This window comes from Heterocephalus glaber, unplaced genomic scaffold (genome assembly GCF_053883595.1).
Source record: "Heterocephalus glaber isolate CG9 unplaced genomic scaffold, H.glaber_assembly_v1.0 deba00001463, whole genome shotgun sequence".
NCBI classification, from domain to species: Eukaryota; Metazoa; Chordata; class Mammalia; order Rodentia; family Bathyergidae; genus Heterocephalus; species Heterocephalus glaber.
In genome coordinates, this window is record NW_028258310.1 from 15,914,276 (window position 1) to 15,937,775 (window position 23,500).

The following is a 23,500-nucleotide window of genomic DNA, read 5'->3' on the forward strand; positions in this document are numbered from 1 at the left end:
TAGCCTTCTAGGGTGTTTGTGTTTGTTTTGGTTTTTATCTGAATAATCACAGCATACCCATCTCCTCTGGTCAGAGTGACTGGAAAATTACTGGACTTCACTTTCTTTTGTGAAATTACATAGGGAATAATACCATTTGGAATTCATCCCTTCTTTTACATTTATTCTCATATATGGGTTTTTGCTTCAAATTTCTAGTTAGAGTTCAAGAACTTCATTAGTTCTACCTCAAAGTGGGAAAAACAAATATTGCAGTGGTTCAGGATTTTATTGACAAAATAAACCAAAATTCACTAATCAATCCACATTCGCATAGATCTAACAGAACCACCTTTGGGGCCATAGTCATTATTAAGTAATGGGTCACCTCTCAAGTTTCTCTGACTTACAATGAGTAAGCAAATGAGCAGCTCTCCTTGGGAAAGATCATTATCATTATTCCTTGTTAGCTATCATCAGGTTATATCTCATTTAAATGTGTATTCCCAGGCCAGGGATTTAGCTCAGTGGTTCTGCTGCCTGCTTCACAAGTGCAAGGATCCGAGTTCGATCCCAGGTACAAACAAAAAAAAACCTGTAATGATGGGGTGGGGATGGGGCACAAATACACCCTGCAGGCAAGGGACTGTGCCTGAGAAGCAGATGAATGGCAAAGGGATAATGATAAAATCTAATCTACCCTAGTTCTGCCAATGTTCTATTTTGAGCCTCTTCTTTTAAGATAATGAATAATACATGCTTTGACTTATTTGTAGAGGGAAGAATGTGAGAGGATAAGGAAGCACCATTAGCAAGTGAGAGAAATCTTGACCTCTCCATAGTCTCCAAATGGAAGTTTCTCAAAAAAAGGTCAATAGACCATCTTCATTAAACTCAGTAAGAATGCTTTTGCAAAATGCAGATTATTTGGGCCTGATTCAAATTTCTAACTCAAACTTTGGAGTTAAAGTGAAGAAATCTGCATTTTAAAAAATTCTAGATGATTTTGTGCATATTGAGTGCTGTGAATCACTACTGAAATGTTTGCAATGAGGTAATTCAGGAAAGACTCTTCATTCCAGTATATACATCAAGATAAGAAAAGCAAATATTTCAAACAAATAAACTGTGGTTGCATCACGAGATAGTGATTATTAACGTTTAATACTTCTCTTTCAGCTGGGGTGGAGAGCAATAACCATTTCATCTAAGAACAGAAGGATGAAAGGAACATAAATCAAACCCATTCCAGCAGGTTACATTTGGTCTAATTTCTCTGCAGATATTAATCATCATACAGGCCTGTACAAATGACATCTAACTCCATTGTAACTCAGAATACCGAATACTCATTTTGAGTCTTTCTGTAGTGTATTATTTTGACAATATAAAAGAGAATAAATAAATTGAAACAGGGGGCCATCAAGACTGCAAGACATCAACTATGCCAAGATATGAAAGAGCAATGGCCCATACTAAACCTATTGCCCAGCATGTAAATTGGCAAAAACATTTATCTGCCACAGAGTCACCTGGGGAAAAAATAACTCCCTTTAGTTTTTGTTAGAAAATTGCTACTTCAAGTGGAGGTGACAAAGATTCTTTCCAAAAAGTTCAGAGAAAATTCTTATTATTTCTAGTAAAGATCATCTAGAAGTCCAAGGTTAGTCAAATTCCATAGCAATGTATCCAGTGGCAGAAAACACTAGCACTCACATGCACTGTGTTAGGCCTTCACAGTAGATGAAAACTGAAAGATCAAAACTGTAGAAAAAGGATGTTTGAGAATCAAAGTTTAACTCCTACTGCAGGAACTAATGTCAGGTGATTTTGCAAAAACACTTTTTCTTTTTCTCACTGGAACAGGTTTTGCTTAGCATTGACAAAAGATACTCAGGGAGGATTATAAAGCCCAGGGAAACAAAAGTAAACTAGCAGCACAAGCAGTGGTAACAAGAGAATCCAGAATGAGCAACACACTTGTGCCTGTGAATAAAGGTGCCTCTAAATCAAACAAGGCCAACTGAAAATTGAAAAATTCTGTCAGCCTCCTTTAATCCATGTGTCCCCCCCAAAGTGAATCAGTTGGAATAGACATAACTGTGAAGGACTAAAGAACAGAAGAAATGCTAATGAGAGCATTGTTCTCCTCTTTTATTTTAAATTACCACTTAGGCATTTCCAGAAAAGTATCTGCGCCTATAATTTCAAAGGAAAAAACAACACTGAATACTACTTTGGAAGCCATTTTGCCTTTTCTCGCGACCACATCTCAGTACAATCATTTCTTAGCATAGGACGGAATGATCTGGTATTTTTATTTTCCTGCCTTACTGTTTTTCTGCTGAATGTAGATTACTTCCTTTTGTTGATAGTAGTTAGGAGGACTTCATCAATATGTTTGTGACTTGGGGGACCAAGGGGGGACCAACTCACTTACAGGAAAAGGCCTTCCCATGCTCGTTGGATTTAGAATTGTGGGATTTCACAGGAGACAACCTAAATGGGAGCTTTACAATAAGATTCCCCATTCATTTGACCCACCTGATGCTATTAGTTTCTTTGTATCAGTAATTCAGTGCTCTTGTCATAATCAGTGTTCAACAAGTGAACTACATATATGGTTTTGTCCAGAATTGAACTAAAAGTTCTAAAAACCACTTTAACATCAGTGAAACAGGACTGACTACCAGGGCCACTAGTGCATTTAATCTCATAACTCACATAACTAGAACTCATTTCCGATGTTGCAGTCAGGCTGGGCCACGGTAGGTAACTCAGCGTTTCCTCAGAGCCACTCACTGACCCAGGTGATATTCGTCTCTATTCCAACATCACACAGATGAACACCGTGCTACTGTCTTAACTATTAGAAATTTTACAAAGCAGAAGGTGCCGGTCTAGAGACAGCTAAAAATAAAAGTGTCCCATTGTTGTTTTAAAAGATTTCCTACTACTACTTTTGTTCACTGGGTATATAAAGAATACCTTCACTGAAACAAAATCATAACTGCCCAGGAGCTGGAGGTGATGTACAATGAACACCTCATGAGCAGTATTTAATGTCCTGTTTGATGTATACAGTAGGAAAAGTGGGTTGACTGCCAACTCAGTTCTTCAGTTCTTACCTGCTTGTGTCTCTATCTTGATGCTATTATAGCTAGGTATGAAATTTAAGGAAGTTGAGGCTTGGGCCAATTTATTTAAATTCCAAATTCTTTGAAAGCCCTTCCAATGAGACTACAAAAATTATTTAATCAATTTAAGTTTTAAATTCAATTTCTTCATAACTCATTGAGCTCTGTGATTCTTTGCAGAATCCACTGTTACTAAGATGATGGTATTTTGATGTATCATAAGACACATTTAAAAAGAATGAAAGCATATAGATAGGTTTCACAAGCAAGCTATGTTGTAGTTAAAATCAAATATCTGCTAATATATTGATACATAAAAAAACACTCAAATCCATAAATTATAAATCTCTTGACAACTCCTAAAATTTCTTTCTTTAACCTAAGTAAAACTTTAAACTCCATTTGAATCAGTAGGACAAGAAAACATTGTCTGAGTCTATTTGCCCAGGTATGAAGGCAAGAAATACAAAAATTTAGAAAGATATTCATACACTGATGAGCACTAATAACAAATCAATACAAAACTTTTACATAGTAAATGTGTGTCAGTCAAAGATTTCAAAAAGGAGAAAAGTGATCATTAGGTCTTCCTCCTACAGACCCCATCCAATTGCCTTTATTACCTGTGAGGCACACACACATACAGACACACACACAGAGACACACAGACACACACAACAAAATATTTAAGCGTACTTGGCACGTAATAAATAATTGACAAATTATTTTTTCAGTTACCACTGAAATGCATGAGGAATGCTGAAAATTAAAACTGATCTTTTAACCTTCATTTAGCACAAGTCTACAAAAGAACTAGCTATTGGTGCATTAATAAAATACAAAGTCACATGGATAGCTATTAACATTTTATTTTTGGCTGTGTCCATACAGTCAAGGATATGATTAAAAAAGATAGTTTAGAAAGCCAAAATCTTAACTTTGGAGCCTCCAGTTACCTCCAGTTACCATCCTGTCATGGATGTCACAGAAATGACACAACTAAATCTTAGTATGGACACAGCCAAATACCCGAATCCTGCAGGCAAACCAAAACTGACTACAAGCAAGTAATAATGTAGCATTGTAACTTAAAATTCTTATGAGAAATTATTAGGAGGTGTGTGAAATGCAATTCCTCAAAAACAAACAAAAGCTCTACCCTTATCCAAACATGGTATGTTGTTCTTAGCTCCACAATTCACACAGAGGATTTTGTGTGACTTCTGTAGAAAGGCCACACCAGTAAACTGTTGTAAGAACTCTGAAACACTGAGAGGAGGGTGATAATCCAACTCATTCAGTAGTTATTTTTATTAATATAAATGTTTGTTTAATGCAAAGAATATCTGACTAGCTCTTCTCACCATCTCCTAATGCAGAGAAAGAGCAAGGTTGTAAAATGGAGTGTGAGGGTTTTAATTTTAAAATAAGGAAGACAATTTGTTGATGATGAGGGTTATTCAATGTTAGAAAGTGTTGCCAAGAGAGGCTGGGAAATCTGCCCATGAGCAAGTGAGCCTTTTAAGAAACAGGCAGAGGTTCATGTGTATGAAGGGCTCTGGGAGGGGCTGCTGGCAACAGGAGCACAGCCCTTAGGATGCCCAGGCCCTGGGTCCTGTGCGTTGTGTTTATATACAGACTTAGTTGTGCTTGTGTTGCACAAATACTCATGCATATGGAGTCAATATAAACTGGCACATATAGATTTAAGAGAAAAATCATATAAATCTGCCATTGCCCCTCACCCCATAAACAAAGGAAAAAGAAAAGAATAATAATAAAAACTAAACCTATGCCATTTGGCCAGATCTCCTTCTACCACATACCCTCATTCAAGGGAAGGAGGTAGAAAATGAGAGAAAAAGCCCAGTTTGGGATAAATAACTCCCCCGGTCTGTCAGCTACTCTCATGTAGCTGGTTCTCATTATATAGAAGATACTGAGCACAAGGGACCAAGTTAACAAACAACAACAAAATTTTTTTTCTTGTATTTCCACATCTGGAAAGAAATTTACCCTGTGGATTTACATGTTAAGGTGAACAAGGTAAAAGTAGGCAGTAGTGTATATCAATGGACTATTGTGTTCTAACAAATATGCATCATTAGTTGTTATTTTTCCTTTAAAATATGAATTTCTTTTAGGAGGTTTATTTCAAAATGGTAACTTGATTTTGTTTTTGTTTTTGTTCTCCCACCGCCAGCCCTCCCCTATAGATGATACTTCCGTAAGAGTTCAGATTGCCAAGGGTGTTTTCTCTCAGGGAATCGATCTGGAATTTTGATCTTGAGAAAATCCTGGATGCATTTCTCCAGCTCTTCCTCAACTGAGAGCTTTTCCTTAACAGCCTTTTTTTTGCTGCTCATGTTCGACTCCCTAGAGCCTGAAGTCAGAGTCCGGAGCAGATCACTTTTCCGCCGCATCTCTGACTGCTGGATCAGCTGGACTGGGCCCTTCTTGATGGGACGGTCCAGAGTCTGGATGTTTGTCTGGCGTGTCACAGGCCCACAGATGACCGTCTCCTGGGGGGAGCTGGCCTCAGACTGGCTGTCACAGCTGGAGGTGGAGAGGTCATTGCAAGATGTGCCGCTTTCCCCTTCTTTGTCGCCCTTGCCATTCTTGCAGCAGCAATCGCAATGGGAGGACGACCACCTAGAAGGCTCACCTGCAGGGGAAGCAAGCACAGAACCCGGGGGATTAATGCCAACTCAGCTTGTAGTAGCAGCACAGCAGCAAACACAGGCACAAGCATCACACAGCTAGGCTTTTAGAAGAAGCAGGATGAACACAGGGTGGGCTACAAGAGCACCATCCAGAAGCCAAATCCTAGAGGGCAGGAAGACGATAATAGTGTGGTATATAACATAGAATAGGTAGTATAATGCTTAAACCCACAGATGCCCTAGACAGAAATATCCAATTACACTTTTTATCAATCTTGTTACCTTAGCAGACTCCTTGAATTTTGATAGCTTCAGTTTCCTCATCAGTGAGATGAGGATAATTTTTCTATTTCCTAGAGTTATAGGAGAGTTTGAGATGAGTCCGATGAAATGCACTCTGCAACACACAGTATGCACACAGTAAATGCTAGCCACTTTTCCCATGGCTAATGCTAAATCCTAATCCAAAACCCCATGTGATAGCAGTCAGGTTCAACAGTGAGGAGGATCTATGTGCGGAACGACAGGGCCAGTGAGGGAAGGATTGCTTGTGTGAGTCCCATCTAAGGTTTGTGCTCTCATTGGTCCTCATGATAATTCTATAAATTCAATACTTCTACTTCTAATTTCCATACTTTGAAACGAAGACTCTCAAGAGTTTAAGAAACTTGCTACAATTTACACGACTTATAAGTGGCAGATCTTGGATTTAAATACAGATCTCCCAATATCATAACCACAGCAATTAACTGTTCTTTCTTTAATTTGCCTGTCTGTGAAATTTTTCCTTTCCTTGAAAAGAATGTTGAAGCTTTAACCTCTCTCTGGAGTCCTTATTTACCTTTCTGCAGAAATAGTGTAAGAGCCTCATTATTACAATTAAAATTCTTTTTTTTTTATCTTATGCATCTCAGCTACCAGACCATAAGCTCTCTAAAGTAGACATAGTGAAGTGTTCATTGTCATCTCAGGAAATAGCTGAAGGAGCAGCATAGAATTTTAATAAAGAATGTGTCCTAACAACAACTTTTAAGTACCTGGATCCAGCCACACCTGCAGCTATTCTTGTCAACAGGCTTTTAAGTTATGTGATCCATTAAACTCCCTGTTACTTTTAAGCCAGTGTGAGTCCTTTTCTCTACATTTTCTTAAGTCTTGACTTATAAACCTGCATTCAGCAATATGGAAACAGAACAATTTTTCAGACTCACGGTGGCTCCATGAATTAGAAGAGTCCACAATCATGACACTCTCCAAATGTAAGTCTTTGCTCCCCATTTTCCACCCTCTGAAGAACTACAGTCTTCTCAAAGCCATGAACTTAATACTATATATTGATCATATAGGCTGGGCATTTCATATACTCTATTGCTCTGAAACCATGAAAAATTAAAAAAGTAATTCTCTTTGTGCTACTAATATTAAAGGCAAGAATAATATAGTATCTTTATTCATTTTGTAAAGGAAACCTAGTTTAATTTCACTATGTCTAATCCTCATAAATAATAGGTCACATTATAACAGGATCCAATTTTATTGGCATTTCTAATATGGTCAAAGTACAAGAAATTTAAAATACTATGAGGAAAGTTATGCCCTTTTTTTGTATAATTCCTGTTCTTTACATATTTGAATGAGTTAAAACAATTTATCTGGATACATTTTTCCAGCGGGAGTAAAGAAAGTTTCTGTGAATCACAGCTTCTGAACGATCTCTGTGTTTCAAGTCACTTTCTAAAATGTGGCTGAGTAATCATTGTATTTATATAGCCATTAAATTAAATGCAACAATCCAATTAGCTGAAAGTCATCTCAACAGTAGAAATGTCCTAGTTATCTCAGGCTATTACAAATACAGTAAATATCTTCCATGAAACAGAGAAGCTGCTCAAGATGGACCAGCTGGTGACTGAAAATATTTCAGTGAAGAACAGCTACTGTCTGCCAGCGTGGATTTTGAGGGGATCGTTTCTCACCTTCAGTAGGCAGAAACTCCCTTTACCTCCCAAAAGTTGGCCATCCCTGTGCTAATGTGACACAATTGAGAAATGATTCCAGTGAATAGGGCTAAGAGCAGTAACCACATCAGACCAGAGTTGATGTAACTTGATTCTTTTTGGGAAAGTGTAGCAATAGATTATAGTATTTTTAAAAAGGGAGGAAGAAGGGGACTACAGAAAAGAGAAAGGAACAAATACACATATGTATTCTAGAACACACTTGCCTATTACCTTAAAGCAAGATGACAAAATATTTTGGCCACAAACCCTGCTGAACTAGTAGAAATGCAAGCCCTGTATGTTTCTGCTCAAGGGTTACCTTCCTCATGGAAGTCATTCAACTCAATGGAGTCCAAAGGAAACCTGAGGCTTCTTCAAATGCCCTTTTAACAACTAAGCACCATCGTGTGAGGGATCCCTGTGTGTTCATGTGGAAAACTGCATGCAGCCTTCCTCTGTATATACCATACCAGGAACCTGACAATACTGCAGCTATATCTTCCCTGAACTGCTGGGATGATCACATATTTAAGTGTCAGCTGGAATCCTGTGGCTTCCAGGCAAAATGGAAGTATTACTTTCCATGTATTTTAAGCACTATCACTACTAAAGGGAAATTGAACAACTTAATTTTAGTGTAGCCTGTCATATTACCACATGTTTCAATGTTTTATGAGTACATTTGAGTGTTTTACCATTTGGGGAGGATAATTGATAAGATATTTTCTGAAGTCTGTACATTATTTTGAAAGCAAAGAAGAGAATGACATTAATGCAGTCCAGGTAGAATACTATTTGAAGAGTCATTGTAAAATTTGCAAAATAATCAAGTTGAGAAGCAAACCACCACACTCCTTTTTTTGGAAGAACTGTCTGCTTGACTACCCTCTTCCCAAGAGCTTAGTCATAAGCAAAAAGGTTTTTAAATAGAACATAAAAGTGTTGTAAGTACCAAGAGACTCTTTGCCCTTGTAGTCCCACTGAGACATCCTCACAGGTCCTGACTATGTGGAAAGAGCTATGAAAGGTCAGTTCTCTAACCCAGGATATTCTAGAATCCCTCCAATTATAGCAAACAAAGATCTTATAAATACCTTCGTGCTTCAAATTGCAATGTATTTTTGCTTCTAATTTGCTGAGGTTTCAATACTGGCTGGAATAATTCTCTCCATTTGGGGAGAAAATAGGTTATGATTGATTAACCAGATGTAGAGAGAAAACCATTTCATTCTAAGAAAAGGCTGATTTATTAATGATAAAGAAAGCAGAAAATCTATTGCTTTGGGGGGAAATTATTAACTAGTTGATGATCAAAAAGCCTAATAGCTCCACCATATTTTTGAGTAAGCCATTGTTGAATTTGTTAGATATTATATCATTTTTGGTACCTGGCACATAATATGGGCTTGAAAAATGGTTGATTAATGAATGAATGAGCCAAATACGTTATATTGAATTATATCAAATTGATAACATGACCGAATATATTTCAGGCTCCAGAGTCAGGCCTCACAAAAAGTCAATGCAGTCTTTGGATAAATTACTTCTCTGAGACTGTTTCCTCATCTGGAAAATAAGACTATTAAAAGTTTCTTCTCTACAGAAGTTTTAAGAAAATTAAATGAAATGTTTAATATAAAGGCTACTTCATAGTTTGTGAAACACAAAAATTAATCCATTTATTTAAATGCATTGGTCTTATTAAGACACTGTTATGCAGACCCTATTCTGCATAAAGAAAACTGATCAAGAGCTTGTCAGATGTTATGTTTTCCCCAACATACTATACAACTAATATTTAGCTATGAATGGAGCTATGTTAGAAAGTGCACTGATAGTACAGCTGGACACATGGGGAAAAGTATATTGAGTATTGAGTAATGTTTGACCTGTTATGGGAATGGGGAGTGACTACAAGCACATACAGGGCTTAGCACATAGAATATAGGCATAGCATGATATGGGGAGCAGTGTATCTTTACAGAACAGTGCTTAAAATTTCACTAATGGATGAATCCTCTAGGATAGAAAATTACCTGAAAATACATAAAGTGAACTTAAATTCAGAACAGAAATTTGTACTCTAGATTAAAGGGGGAGGAGCAGGAAACTCAGTTGATCTAAGACCTAGAAGCCCAAAATTTTTGAACATTTTACAACTTGGAAAAATTGAGGACCAGTCAGGCAAATGTATATTAGATGTTGACCGCTTCCACAAAAGCCTTCACTGTGGTAGTCTGACTGATATGAAGTCAAAGAGGAAAGACTACAGAATATTTCTACCCTATGAAAAATTCAAGCCCAGCTGAGTGAAACATGATTTAGCAAACTCACAAAGTGCTTATGCATTTTTAAAAGAGGGAGCTCTTCAATCTACTCACACTTCAAATTCTCCACCTGCTAATGGCTGTGAGTACAATGCACATCATTTACAGCAACATCTGGGAAAACTGCTTTTCCCTGTCTTCCCTGTCAATGATGTAGGAGCCTGCCAGTCTGGGAGCTGGGTGGCTAGATTTAATTTATTGGGGCTGCTGAAAGACTTTCTTGGTGTCCCAGCTGAAAAGTCAATAAAGGTGAAATTGATGTTTTTATATTTCTGCTAACCTTGGAAAAGATATTGCAGAGTGGAGATTGGGAATGGGCAGACCGTAAGCTTCTCAGAAAAATAGATCTTCAAACTTAGCAATCATCATGTCTTGCTTATAGTTGACCTTTTTCACTTATGAATATTTGGCCTTGGATATGCCCAGTTCCTCATTAGTAGGTGGTGATTATGGGAAAAACACACAGTAAAATAAACCTACCATTAGTCAGAGATAGTATTGAAAAACAGACACCCTGCCAGTTATCTTAACAGGGAGCATTTAATATAAGAAATTAGGTAAGCAGATATAGGAAGAATCAAATATAAAATGGTGGCACTGAAGGAACAAAAACACAGACACGGGATGCAGCACTACCCTCAAGTCTGGGAAGACAAAAGACGATGTAGTTATAAGAGCCTAATTATAAGGCTTAAGAGAGGCATCTTGGGGTGGTGGACTAATATATCTGAGGAAAGCATGGTATGCTGCTGGAATGCAGGAGAGAGAAAGGGGGAAAGGGAGGGGAAGGGAAAGGAAGAGAAGGAGGAGAGAGGGGGAAGGAAGGAAGGTTAATTAGTCAAACTAAATTCTCAGCTATGACATACAAAGCAAGGCAAAGACAGGTGGATTTGAGATTAGAGACCACACCTTAATAACTAGCATACCCATACTGCAAGGTATGCAAAACAAACTGCTTTTGACCTGCTAAAATGTGTGCTTTCATAGAGGACTTAGGAAATGGAAATAAAAGAAAACTGTCTTGTGGGTTCAGTTCTTGCTCTGCTCCCTTTATATATATCTCAGAGTTTGTATTTTCTCTTCCCCATGCCTTCTGCTTCTCATCTGCTTGGCTCTTTCCCATCCTCACAAAATCAGCTCACGTATAACTTCTCCAAGTGGTTTTAACTATCTATTCCCCACCCAGCGTAAGCTCATCCCACCACCTTGCCCCTACTACCATGCCACCATGATGTACATTTAGGGATGTTTTTAGATTTTTTAATTAATATGTGTTTTCCACACTAGACTATAGAGGTTGTGCTTCTTTCCTTCTAATTTCTAGGGCACACATGAGCCAGGCTGCCAGGGCACATAATAGTTCATGCTCAGTAAATTTCTGTGGGATACACAAGTGGAAGAGGCTTATGGTAAACAAAGTGTAGTTTAGAAAGTAAATTTGTATTTGTAAGAGCATAAACATTTTACCACTAAAAAAAAGACATAAAAAGATTATCAGAATAGAAAATATTTAAGCACATCACTAAACATTTCATTTCATTATGACCAAAACATGCTGACAGAGATAATGGGAAATTCTACAGCCCTATCCAAAAATTTAAAAGTATATATATGTGTGTGTGTGTGTGTGTGTGTGTGTATGTGTATAAATTGATCAACACTAATGATTTATTAATGTAAAACACCCATAAATATTCTACAATTTAAATAAAACAACCTAGAGTCTCCAAATATAATTCTCTGACTTGGTAAAACCTTCCTAGCTCACACCTAGCTCATACCTTCCTAGCTCAGGTTTTTCACCTGTCAGATTTTACTTCAGTTCAATAATTTTCATAAACCAAGAAATCTTGGGAGCCAGTCCCAGCACCCAGAAGGAAGCTTCCCCGCCGCTATTCCACGATCCTAGGGCAGAGAGGGTGAGCTGTGCCGGCACCAGAAGCACCCCCCCCCCCATAGAAATGAGAAGACACATAAACAAGCCTCAAAAACAGACTTCCAGATCACCTACAGCAACCCCAAAGGGAAACGAGATGGAACAATCTGATACTCAACCACCTGGACTCTCTGAACTGGCAACAAAAGAAGATCTGGGAAAAATGGAATCAGAAATAATTACTCAGATAACAGCAAAGATCGTGCTCATAGTGCAAGACATGATTAATAAATCTAGAGAGGACACAGATAAAAAATATAGAGGATCTGAGGGACATGTTGGAATCCCAACATAGGAAACAAATGGAATCCATGAAACAGATACAGATTTCCAGGAGTTTAAAAACTCCACTGAAAGTCTGCGCAGCAGAATGAACCAATGTGAGGATAGAATTTCAGATATAGAAGATAAGATTGCAATTAGTGACCAGGAAAAGAAAAATTGCTTTAAAATTGTAAGGGAACACAAGAAATCAATCCAGCAGCTGCTAGATGATGCAAAGAAGAATAACATAAGACTGATTGGAGTCAATGAAGAAAGAGGAGAGAGTGCAGATGACATAAAAAAACTCTTCACAGAAGTGATGGCAGAAAACTTCCCAAGGAGAGGAAAAGAACTTGACATACAGATAAGTGAGGCATATAGGACTCCAGATAGCCTTGATCAAAAAAAAAAACTACACATAGGTATGTAATAGTTAGGATTCCAGAAATCCATCAGAATAACAAAATTCTACAAGCAGTTAGAAAAAGAAACAAATCACATACAAAGGAAAGCCCATCAGAATCACAGCAGACTTCTCAATGCAAACCCTCAAGGCAAGAAGAGCTTGGAGTGATGTATTTCAAGCCCTAAAGGAAAATAGCCTCCAACCCACATTGATGTACCCTGCAAAACTATCTTTCAAAATTGATGGAGAAATAAGATACTTTCATGATGAAGAGCAACTCAGGAACTTCATGAATACCAAACCGGCACTCCAAAAAATTTTAGACAATACCCTAGGAAAAGACAATGAGGATCACAACCCCAGGAAACCCAGCAGAATGAATCTATTGGGCATGACAAATTAAACACAAAGGGGGAGAATCCAACAAAAAGAAAAAGTCATGACAAGGCTTTTAAAAGTTTTAACTTCATCTTCCTAATGAGTGTATAATTCAATCCTGTTATTGTACTGCTTAGTATTTTTCTGATTCTAGAGTTCACACCTTTCCTTGTGCTATACTGGCTATTTATCATCTTCTTATGTCTACTTTTTAATTGGGTTGTCTATTAATGAGCTCTAAGAATTCTTTATATACTCAGGTCATAGGTTATATGTATTGTAAATATGGTCTATTTAAGGACTACTTTTCATTTTAATGGTGTCATTTAAAGTTCTAAATTTTGATGGAATCTCATTTATCAATTTTTTTCTTTTATACATCATGTTTTTTGTATCCTAGGTAGTTCTTGCCTACCCTAAATTCATAAACATTTTGCCTTATAATTTCTTCTTAAAGTTTTATACTTTTAGGCTTTCATACTTAGGTCCATAGATCCCTTCAAGTTATTTTTATGTATGGAAATAAAGGGTTGAAGTTAATTTTTTATATACGGATACCAGGTGTTCTAGTGCCCTTTGCTGAAAATACTATCTTTTCCTCGGCTCTTGAATTGAGTTTATATTCTATAAAATGCTAATGTTAAATAACCTTTCAAAACTCAGTGGGCCATATATGTGTGGTTCTATTTCTAGATTCTCTGTTTTATTCCAATGATCTATATGTCTTTCCTTACACCAACACTGCCTTGATTACTGTAGCTTTAGAAGAAGTCTTAAAATTAGGTACTAAACATATTCCAACACTGTTTTTTTTTTTAACTTTTCTAGGTCCTTTATACTCCTACATAACTTTTCAATTTCAATATACAATTCTTTATTTATAGCAAGTATACACAGACCTGAATTTTTATGTATACCTTGTGTTTTCTAATCCTGCTAAATTCAAGTACAAGTTCTAGGGGTTCCTAGAGATTTCTTAGTATTTTCTCTGTAGATGATCATTTCATCTACATATAAAGATTTTGCTTCTACCTTACCAATCCTATCCTAATTGTGTCATTTTATTGCCAGACTATTTTGGTTGGGCCTAGCTTTCAAAGTTTAATGGACAGATAAAGAGTAAGCATATGTGCCCTTGTTCTCCACCTTAAGGAGAAAGCATTGTATCTTCTCCATTCATATAAGGCGTTCTCACTGGAAGTATAGAGTACATGTCTTTAATCTGTTGAGAAGGTTCTGTTCTACTTCTAGTCTTCTAATAGTTTTTACCATGAATAGCTGTGGAATTTAGTCCAATACTTTTTCTCCAACTAGTGACAGAATCATATGGCTTTTTCCCTTCCTCTGTTAAAATGATGACTTTTGGGAGTGGATCTTCCAAAGCTGAACCAACACTGCCATCCCTATAACAAAACCACTTTCTACATCCTGCCAGATCTGACTTCTAATAGTTTGTTTTGTTAAACAAATTTCTATCTATGTTCATACTTTTTTCTTCTATTATCTTTATCCAGTTTTAGGATTAGCACAATGTTGATTTCCTAAAACAAGGGGAGAAGTGTTCCTTTTTCTTTCTGCTTTAAATGTTTGATATAATTTATCAGTTAAAATGTATACGAGCCTGTTGTTGTCATATAGGTAGGTTTTCAAGCTAGGAAAATACTTTCTTTAATAAGTGCTATTCAAATTTTATATTTCTTCCAGAGTTAGTTTCATTAATTTGTCTTCCAAGGTACTTTTTAGAAGTTGTCAAATTTATTTCAAAACAGATTTTTGAAATATGCTTTCTATATCCTTTTAAATTCTGTAAAATCTGTGGTAATGTCTCCTAGGTCTTGATATTTTAACTTTAAAAATGTGTAATTAATATTGTGTAATAGGAAGTAAAGGTCTAGGGGGGCAGGGGAGGTGGAGGGGAGAGGAAAGAGGGGAAAAATATATAATAAATGGAAAAAAATGGAAACAGGATCTTTGCAAGTGGTGAGGGGTGGAGGGGTTGAGGGGAGTCCAGGGGAAGGGGGAAAAAAATAAGAACCAAGAGACTCATGTAATGGTACAAGATCCCAATGATGTATGTAAATGTATTTAATACCTAAAATATACCAATAAACTTAATGGGAAAAAAAAAAGAAATCTTGAATTCAGACTCCTTAGTTTTCTGCTTTGTTTTTTGAGCATCAGTTCATGATCCACTTACTCCGCTTTCCAAGTCCTTTTTATTCTTGTCTTGCTTTATCCCCATTTATTTTGTCATACTAGCATCAGCTTTTTTTTTAGCGAAGATCATAATTGGTTACTTCTGTTCAACAACCCCTTATTTTGTCTATAAGTTCTGTAGCTCATCTTGACACCTCTTCCTATTTAGACCCCTTCATCCAATAGACTTTCTTTTTCATTGTTCTTCACCAATTTTGTATAACTGAAACAAGTGTTCTGAAATATACAAATTCTATCCATATATAGGCATCTTTTTCTCATTCAATACCAAGGGTGAAAAGGGGAGGAAACATGGTCCATATGTGAAGATAGGACTCCCTGCCTCCTGAACACACTGGGTAAATCCAAGCCCTCACTAGGGCCGTTCTGCTGGATCACATAGATCATATGTACCTTTTGATGTGGGAGGCGAACCAGATGGAAAGACATGTGCACAGTGGCTGTCTTTCACACCAGCGTGAGAAGACATTCATGTAGCAATGAGCCAAGTGAGACAAGTAAAACTAAGAAATAGAAAAGAGAAAAGGCCCTGCATTTAGCTGTGTCCCAATTTGGCCCTCTATCTAGGTTTATAATTTTACAAGCTTAAAAATTCTCTTTTTGCTTAATTGAGTCAGAATTAATTTTACGTTACAAGAGCCCTGAACACTACATAAAATTCATATAAATAATAGTAATATTTAATATTTATTAAATTTATCCTGCTCATCTTCTGATCACTTATGGCACTCTAAAACTACTCTTTTGGGGATAAGCAGTATTACTATTGCAGAGCTACTTTATGGACAACTAGTCTCTTCTCCAGAATGGCAGCCTCTTTCCTACACTAGTTCTAAAAAAAATTGACTCACATTGGAGGAGACAAGCTAAGGCTCTTTTCTAACCTGTTGAATGTAGGAATTCAAAATATGAATGAGGTCATAGCAATCTAAAACTAGAAACTAATAACAATAACAAGCAGATATAATTCCTTTAGAACTCCTATGGACCTGTTACTGTGCTCAGCAACTTCTATAATTTAATCTTCACAATAATCCTACTAGGTGATGCTATTATTCTTTTCATGGAAGGTGAAACTGTCGCCAAAGATACAAAGTTGGCAAGGTGCAAGAGTACAAACCCAAATCTTTTTAAATACAAAGCTTGCTCTTTTTAGTGGACACATTTCCAATATTATGAAAAGTTTCTATAAGAGATATTTAGAAGTATTTACAGGCTAAAAGTCTGAAATGTGTTAACTTTAAGACATGATCCAGTGAGGCCAGCCCTTCAATAATGTCTAGAACTACTCAATTAGAAACAACTTGGAAACTCAGGCTTCCTTAGCCCTTTTACCTTTATATCCATGTGAGAAATGTCAATTGCCCACCCCCAGCTCATTGGAAATAACTGAAAATGACTAAATGAGGATTTAATGTCCTTTATGCTCTTCCTGACATGTAGGATAATTTATATTCTTCCCCCTATAGTCAGTTTACCATCACTGCTCTAGTAGCAATCACCAAGGTTTGAAGTGTATACTTAATAAGCTCATGAAAAAAGCCCTTTCCCAAGTTGGTGTTTGTGATGCGGGGCGCGCGGCTGTTCTGTCTTCTCTCCCAGTCGGTGCCTTCCCGGGCCCAGTGTGTGTGTGAATGGCTCAGGACAGACTGTGCCCTTTCTGTCTTTGTTCGTTTGTTTTTGAACCTTTATCCGCTCACTGTCCTCACTGGGGAGCGGGGTTGCTGGGCAAGTGCTTCGCATTTGTCTTCTGAAGTGTTTTTTTTCCTTTGGCTGGGAGTCCTTATCCCTTGGCCTTCCCTGCCCAGGCCCCAAGTCCTACCCCACCCAACCCCAGTCCCGGCACCTGCCTCTCTATGAAGGGGCACCGGGACCTACATTAAGCTCGGACAGAAAAACTTAAATACCGTCTGTCTTTATTGTATTGGAGATAGGATGCATGACCAAAACCGAAGACGGCCATGAAGTGAGATCCTGCACAGTGGCAGATAAAAGGGGCAGCATCACTATTTCTGTGTGGGATGAGATCGGAGTTCTTATAGAGCCTGGGGATATTATTCGGTTGATCAGAGGGTATGCGTCCATGTGGAAAGGGTGCCTGACACTTTTTACTGGAAGGGAAGGTGAGCTTCAGAAAATCGGGGAATTCTGTATGGTTTATTCAGAAGTGCCAAATTTCAGTGAGCCCAACCCAGATTATCGAGGACAGCTGAACAAAGGGGCCTACAGTGAACAGAAGACAAATTCCATGAATAGTCATACTGGTACAGGTACCTTTGGACCAGTGGGCAATGGTGTTCAAACTGGCCCTGAATCAAGGAGATACCAGGTTTCCTATGCTGGTAGAAGCAATGGCCAAGGACTTGTCAGTCTACAACTCCCAGCAGCAGCTAAAAATCAGACAGTCACGACCACAATAAGTAGTGGCAGGGACCCTAGAAGAGCCTTTAAGAGATCACCTATGCCAAATAGTCACATGTAGTTTTTAAACTAGGTGCCCTACTTGTACACTTATTGCACTTTTATTTATTGTTAAGTGTGAAAAAAATATGTTCTTTATTGGTTTCCTTTTACAATTTTGTTCAAGAGTGGTTGGTTTTTATAGCAATAATGTTAAGCTGCTCAGTCTCCTAGTGAAGAATGGGAAAACTCTGAAAAGAAGGGGCATTTATTTTTTGAGCAAAATGTAATTGAATATCCTCTCTAAAAATCATGCACCCATTTCAAGGGTGAGTTACTTAAGACATCAGCTTTATACCCTCTATGAGTCTGTTTTCCGTATAAATTTTGTAGTATTTGACATTAGACTTAGTGGAGATGTTCTTATGTTTTAAATCTAGATGTTACCAACTAAAACAATAACTAGGAAAAATAGAAACAACGACTAAAAACCAGAAACTCAGTCAATGATAGCAGCACTTTCTGAGTGTTTTTGACTCAAGGAGTGACTGATTTTAGTGAGTGACTGCCATTAAGATTTTCCAAGGACTGAATCACCCTAAATTCTTGCTTATTACCAGAAAACAGATTCTCTATCAGAATTATGAAATAGAATGTGATCTGTACTGTAACAATTTTTAGAAGAAAGCTACAGTTGCTTTAATATTCATTAAAATTGTAGATTAAATTGAAGAGAAATTACAAACTAAGACCTTGAATATTTTCAAGACTACCATATATAATTGTATAATTTGAGAACATCATAAAGTCAGAATGAACACTGACCTAATTCTAAAAAATAACTGTGGTAGATAAGCATTATAGTGAAGGTGATTCAAATTGAATTCAAGTAGTGCTTAATATTCAGTCTGAAGTTACAAACCCTAAGTACTTAGAGGTACTCAGCCTGAAGTGAAAATCCTTGGCACCTCCTTTATTTAAGAGTGACACGTGTGTGCTGTCAGCTTCTGAACACAATTCAGTAGCCTTATTAGCAAAAGTTAAACCACTTTCAAATCATTATAGCTTTATTCAGAAATGTTAAGTTGGAATTTATATGTCATAAATGGTACCCACTTCTACTCTTTACTGTAGGGTGGATAACTCATAAACTTTGTTAGAATTCACTTCTCTTTAAATAGCTCTTGAATAAAACTTGTGTTCATGTTAACAGATTTTTTTTTCTCTTTCTAACAGATTTTTTTAAAAAAGCCCTTTCCTAGTCAACAAAGATATATTTGCTAATTCTGCTTAATAAATATTTAACAACCAAGTATCATGTGATATATCCTTAAAGGGAGAGAAAAGCAAACATAATAATCCTTGCTTATTGGCAAATGCTAATATAAACTTCTATTGATCTTTTGGTTAAAAAAATAAGACATATTATCCCAGGGGAATTGTGCAAGAGCTAAAGAAATCAGAGAATTTTAAGAGAAATAGATAAAATAAATGAGCTGTCTTAAAACAATTATTAGTCACAAATTATTTCTGAAGGGCTGACTAGAAAACTTTGAATGCAAAAGAATGTCAACCAGGAACATAATGCATAAGTTCACTGTTGGCAGGCCCACATGGATACAGTAGGGGTTTGAAGATAGAATTGCAGTAAGACCTGGAAGGATGAAGAGGCCATTAAGTACTCTCCTTTTTAATGAGAAATTCACCAAGAGCCTGGAAAGAGAAAGGTTATAACAATGTCAGAGTACAGTTTTTATCTAGAGTCCTGTTTGAGACCCTGGCAGAGACACAGCTGGGAAGATGTGGAGTCATGTGACCCAAAGATGGACACAGCAAACCCAACTAGAGAGGATTTTTCTATCTGAATAGTCTATCATCTGGAAGTGGGAAAAAGTCTCTCAGGAAGACTGTTGCTGAGATAAATAATGGAAACAATGGATAAAATAGTTTGAGAAAGGCAATTTCTGCAATGTAACAACATGCCTAATAGAGAGAGAGAGAGAGAGAGAGAGAGAGAGAGAGATTATATAATGATAATACCTATCTAGCACCTACCTTATGTTGGATGAGATAAGGCTGGGCACTTTCCCTGCACCATCTCATTGAATCCTCAAAGGCAGTACAGTGAGAGACAGGGATTATAATGCCTAACTCCTATCTCTTAGGGTAAATGGGTAGCTAAAGAAGACCCATTCTTCTCAAGCACCAACCAGGGAGGCTGACATTCTGTCAGAGATTTGTTCATAATAAACATTAAAATGTAGTTGTTTAAACTGCATATACCTTTGACTGAAGAATAAGTCTCAGACATCTTAGTTTGAATTTGTTTTTCACAACACTTGGACCCTACAGAAGAGGAAGTTTGGCAATGCCTGGAAAATATACTTTCAAGAAATACTTGATGAATGATTGAACTATGAGCAACTGTCATGTATCATGTATGTCAGTAAGGCATTTATAAACATTTTATTTTATACTAACACTCTAAGTCAAGGTATTTCAACCTCAGAGCTATTGATGTTCAAGATACCTAGTTTCTTGTGGGAGAGAGGCCTGTGCACTGTGGGATGTGTGGTGTCATCCTTGTCCTCCATCCACTGCATTCTAGCACAACACTCCTCCTCAGTCAAAACAAACTGAAAATGTTTTCAGACACTGCCAAATATGCCCTGGCAGAGGGTAGGGGATCATTTCCAGTTGAGATCAATTGCCTTAACATAAGCATTCTCATTTGAGAAGGAAACTAAATTTTGTAAAATTTTACTAATTGGCTCATGGGTCACAAAGATACTAATAGGCAAAACTAGAATTTGTTTTAGGTGGCTCTGACTTCAAGGCCAATGTTCCATCACTATGTTGTGATACTTCTGTGAAACATTGCCTTTTTGACAGGAGTTTATCAGGCAAAAATCCAACCATTCAATTCATCACGAGTCCTGGAAGAAGCTTGGTGCAAAGAGACAAAGAATATTGAGTTGTCCTTTCATTTTATGTGAAATTGGAAGAGCACCTCATTTTCACCAGGCGGGCTTCAGATGATAACAAAATAAGAAGTCTTACAGAGTTTAGCAGCTCTGCATACATATATGTATATCTGCTGATTGGTCACTAGTTACTATTCATTTAATTAAGATTTCAAAATGGGACAAAAAATGAAGCTAAGCAAGAATTTTCCCCATAGAGCTCCAGTCTATACTAATATTATGTAAAAATAATAGGCAACATTAATTGAGGGTAAACTCCGTGCCATGTGTTGTTTTCTCCAGTTTCCTTGGCAGAGACTTTCTTATTTGAGAGTACAGCAGCCCTGTGAGGTAGACTCTGTTGGCCTTCACATTGTGCAGGAAGGCAAACTGAGTCACAAAGAGGTTAAGCAACTAACTAAACGTGTTGAAAAGATAGAGCTGTAATACAGATGCAGGCAGTTCAATCCCAGAATTTCCAGAGAGAGGCAGACAGTAATTCCAGTAGTTCAGAACTCAGGGTTTGAATCAAAGGACTGAGAATGGAGCACAGCTCTGCTGGTGACTTGCAGTTTTTTCACTTGAAAATGTTAGAAATAACAATATTTTTTCTGGTAGGAGGCTGGCAACTGAATGATATGATTTATCCACAGAATTATCACAGTGCCTAGAATATATTCACTGGCCACTGAATAATGGATTTTTAAAACAAAATTGATTAATTTTTATTCATAACTTGGTAAAATTAACATTAATCACACTGCGAATATCTGAGAGGAGAAATCAATTAAAATAACTGTGGATACTCCCTTGTTGCACCTGTTGTCCTTTCAGTATACATTCTACCCAAAACTCCCCAAGTTCTACTTAATTAGTGTCTCTACTTTGTACTTCCATCCTGGGCTATCACAGTTGGTCCCATTTCCACAAATCGATCATATTTAAGGAAACACCACCAATACACAAATACACTGATACAGAAGTTTTCCTGTTCCTGGTTCTCTGAGAGAAACATTGGCATATTTGACCTCCAGTGACCCAAAGGACAATTGGAATTCCTGAAATAGATGGTAAACTGTGCACTGTGATGACAGTTCACTGTTCACCTTAATTCTTTATAGAAGATTTACCTGTTATTGCTAAATCACATTAATTACACAAAGTGCATAGCCTCATAAGATTTCCTAAATCAATCTGATGGGGACAAATATCCTTCAAATGTGGAATTCACCATTACTTCTATGGTTAATTCACTTAAAACTCTTTCAAATGGTTTGAGAGATGTATCCTACAAGCAATGAGTGCAAAGCAATGCTGCCAAAATAATTTAGCACCAATAATTTCCAAACCAGAGGGAAAAGAAAATAAATAGCATAACCCTGAAATAAATATTGGAATGTTAGATTGAGAGATATTTGAATTCTACATTGCTCAGTTCCATGTATTTAACATACTCTTTCCTCTGGATTGGTGATTGAACACTCAGTAAGGTACATACTCTTAGTTCTTAACATTTGGAAAAAGATGGGAAAGACATCTTTAAAACAAAGAACCAAAAGAGAAGTGTTCTAGAAATAGAACCTCTCTGGGGGGAGCTTTAACATTTTACTCTACTTCTTTCTCATTTTGATCAGACAGAGAATTTTCTTTTTTCTCATCACATCTTGCTAACTCTAAAGGCAACAAGAATTCCTGAAAGAAATTTGGTTTTAATTTAAAAATCTAAAACTAGGCAATATTTTCATCAGACTGTTAAGAAAGCAGTTATTAAATCATTCAATTTAGAAACTGTAATATTGATTACTCTGGGGCAAATAATGGGACTCAAATATTGAGCAGAGAAGAAGAAAGCAAAAAGAGTAAATGGGGAAGAGTAAAAACCCAAAGACAAAGAAATACGAATACCAATGCCAGAATAAGATTCGGGAAGCAAATTTGAGATAGTAAAGGAGACACCAGTGGAATAAAAAAGAAAGAAGAGAAACAGAAGCAAAATAGAAAATTTGGGGGTGGTTAATGGAAGCCCAATCAGTTCCTAAGAAGAATCTGGAAAACAAATTATAGGAATCAGGGTAGTATTCTGGGTCAATAAAATGTAACTCTCAAGACTATGTACCAGGGCCCCTGGTAGGTCTTTAGGTAGTAGGAGAAGTTCTAGCAGTATTCTTGGAGAAAGTTGCATCTGTCTTTAGATAGGATTTAAGAATAAATAATGTTAGGAAGAAAAGACCCATAAAAACCCCATGTGATATCAAAAACAATGTGCAATGACCAGGGGTGAGAGAAAACAAGCTGCATTTGGGGATCCAGAGCAGTACACTGGCTGCTGACATGTGAGGGCTGAGTAGCAGAGGTGAGAGAAACGCAGAGTTAAATCATGAGGGGTCCTGTTAGAGTGGACATCAGGGACCATTAGTGCCTAGGTCAGCAGTGCTTTAAAAAAGGGTGGAGAATGGATAGCTGGGAGAAATGACAGAGGTGTCAGAGACTAGTCTGGAGGCTGTTAAAATAATCTAGGATTGAGGAAATGGATGGCATAAGATACAGGTATTGAAAGTAGAAAGAAGCAGCCAGATTCCAGACCTATTCAGAAGATGAAGGGCACAGATGTGATTGAAAGGAGGAGAGATATGTAAAGAGGGTTCCAGAAGAACTTGGCTGAGGCTGCTGGTGCCTGATACTTTCATTCTCTGAGGTGAGCAACCTTAGAAGATAAAGATAATGAGTTCAATCAATTTTGGAATTGTTGGAGACCTGTAGAATATAATAAATCCCAATCTCCTTCTTTGTTAACACTATTTCAAATTCTCCTGGAATCTCAGAGAGACCC

The 23,500-nt window shown here is 37.2% G+C and overlaps 1 protein-coding gene and 1 pseudogene across 1 annotated transcript in view; one reads left to right on the forward strand and one right to left on the reverse strand.

Moving 5' to 3' along the window:
• Window positions 1–5,101: 5,101 nt before the first annotated feature.
• The window catches only part of Kctd16 (potassium channel tetramerization domain containing 16), a 294,953-nt gene continuing 276,554 nt past the window's right edge, over window positions 5,102–23,500 (reverse strand). The window contains exon 3 of the mRNA XM_004854340.3: window positions 5,102–5,781. Coding sequence (XP_004854397.1) covers window positions 5,327–5,781 — 455 coding nt within the window. The 3' untranslated portion in view covers window positions 5,102–5,326. The remainder of the gene's footprint in view (window positions 5,782–23,500) is intronic.
• Window positions 17,277–17,789, forward strand: LOC106010162 (SOSS complex subunit B2 pseudogene; annotated as a pseudogene).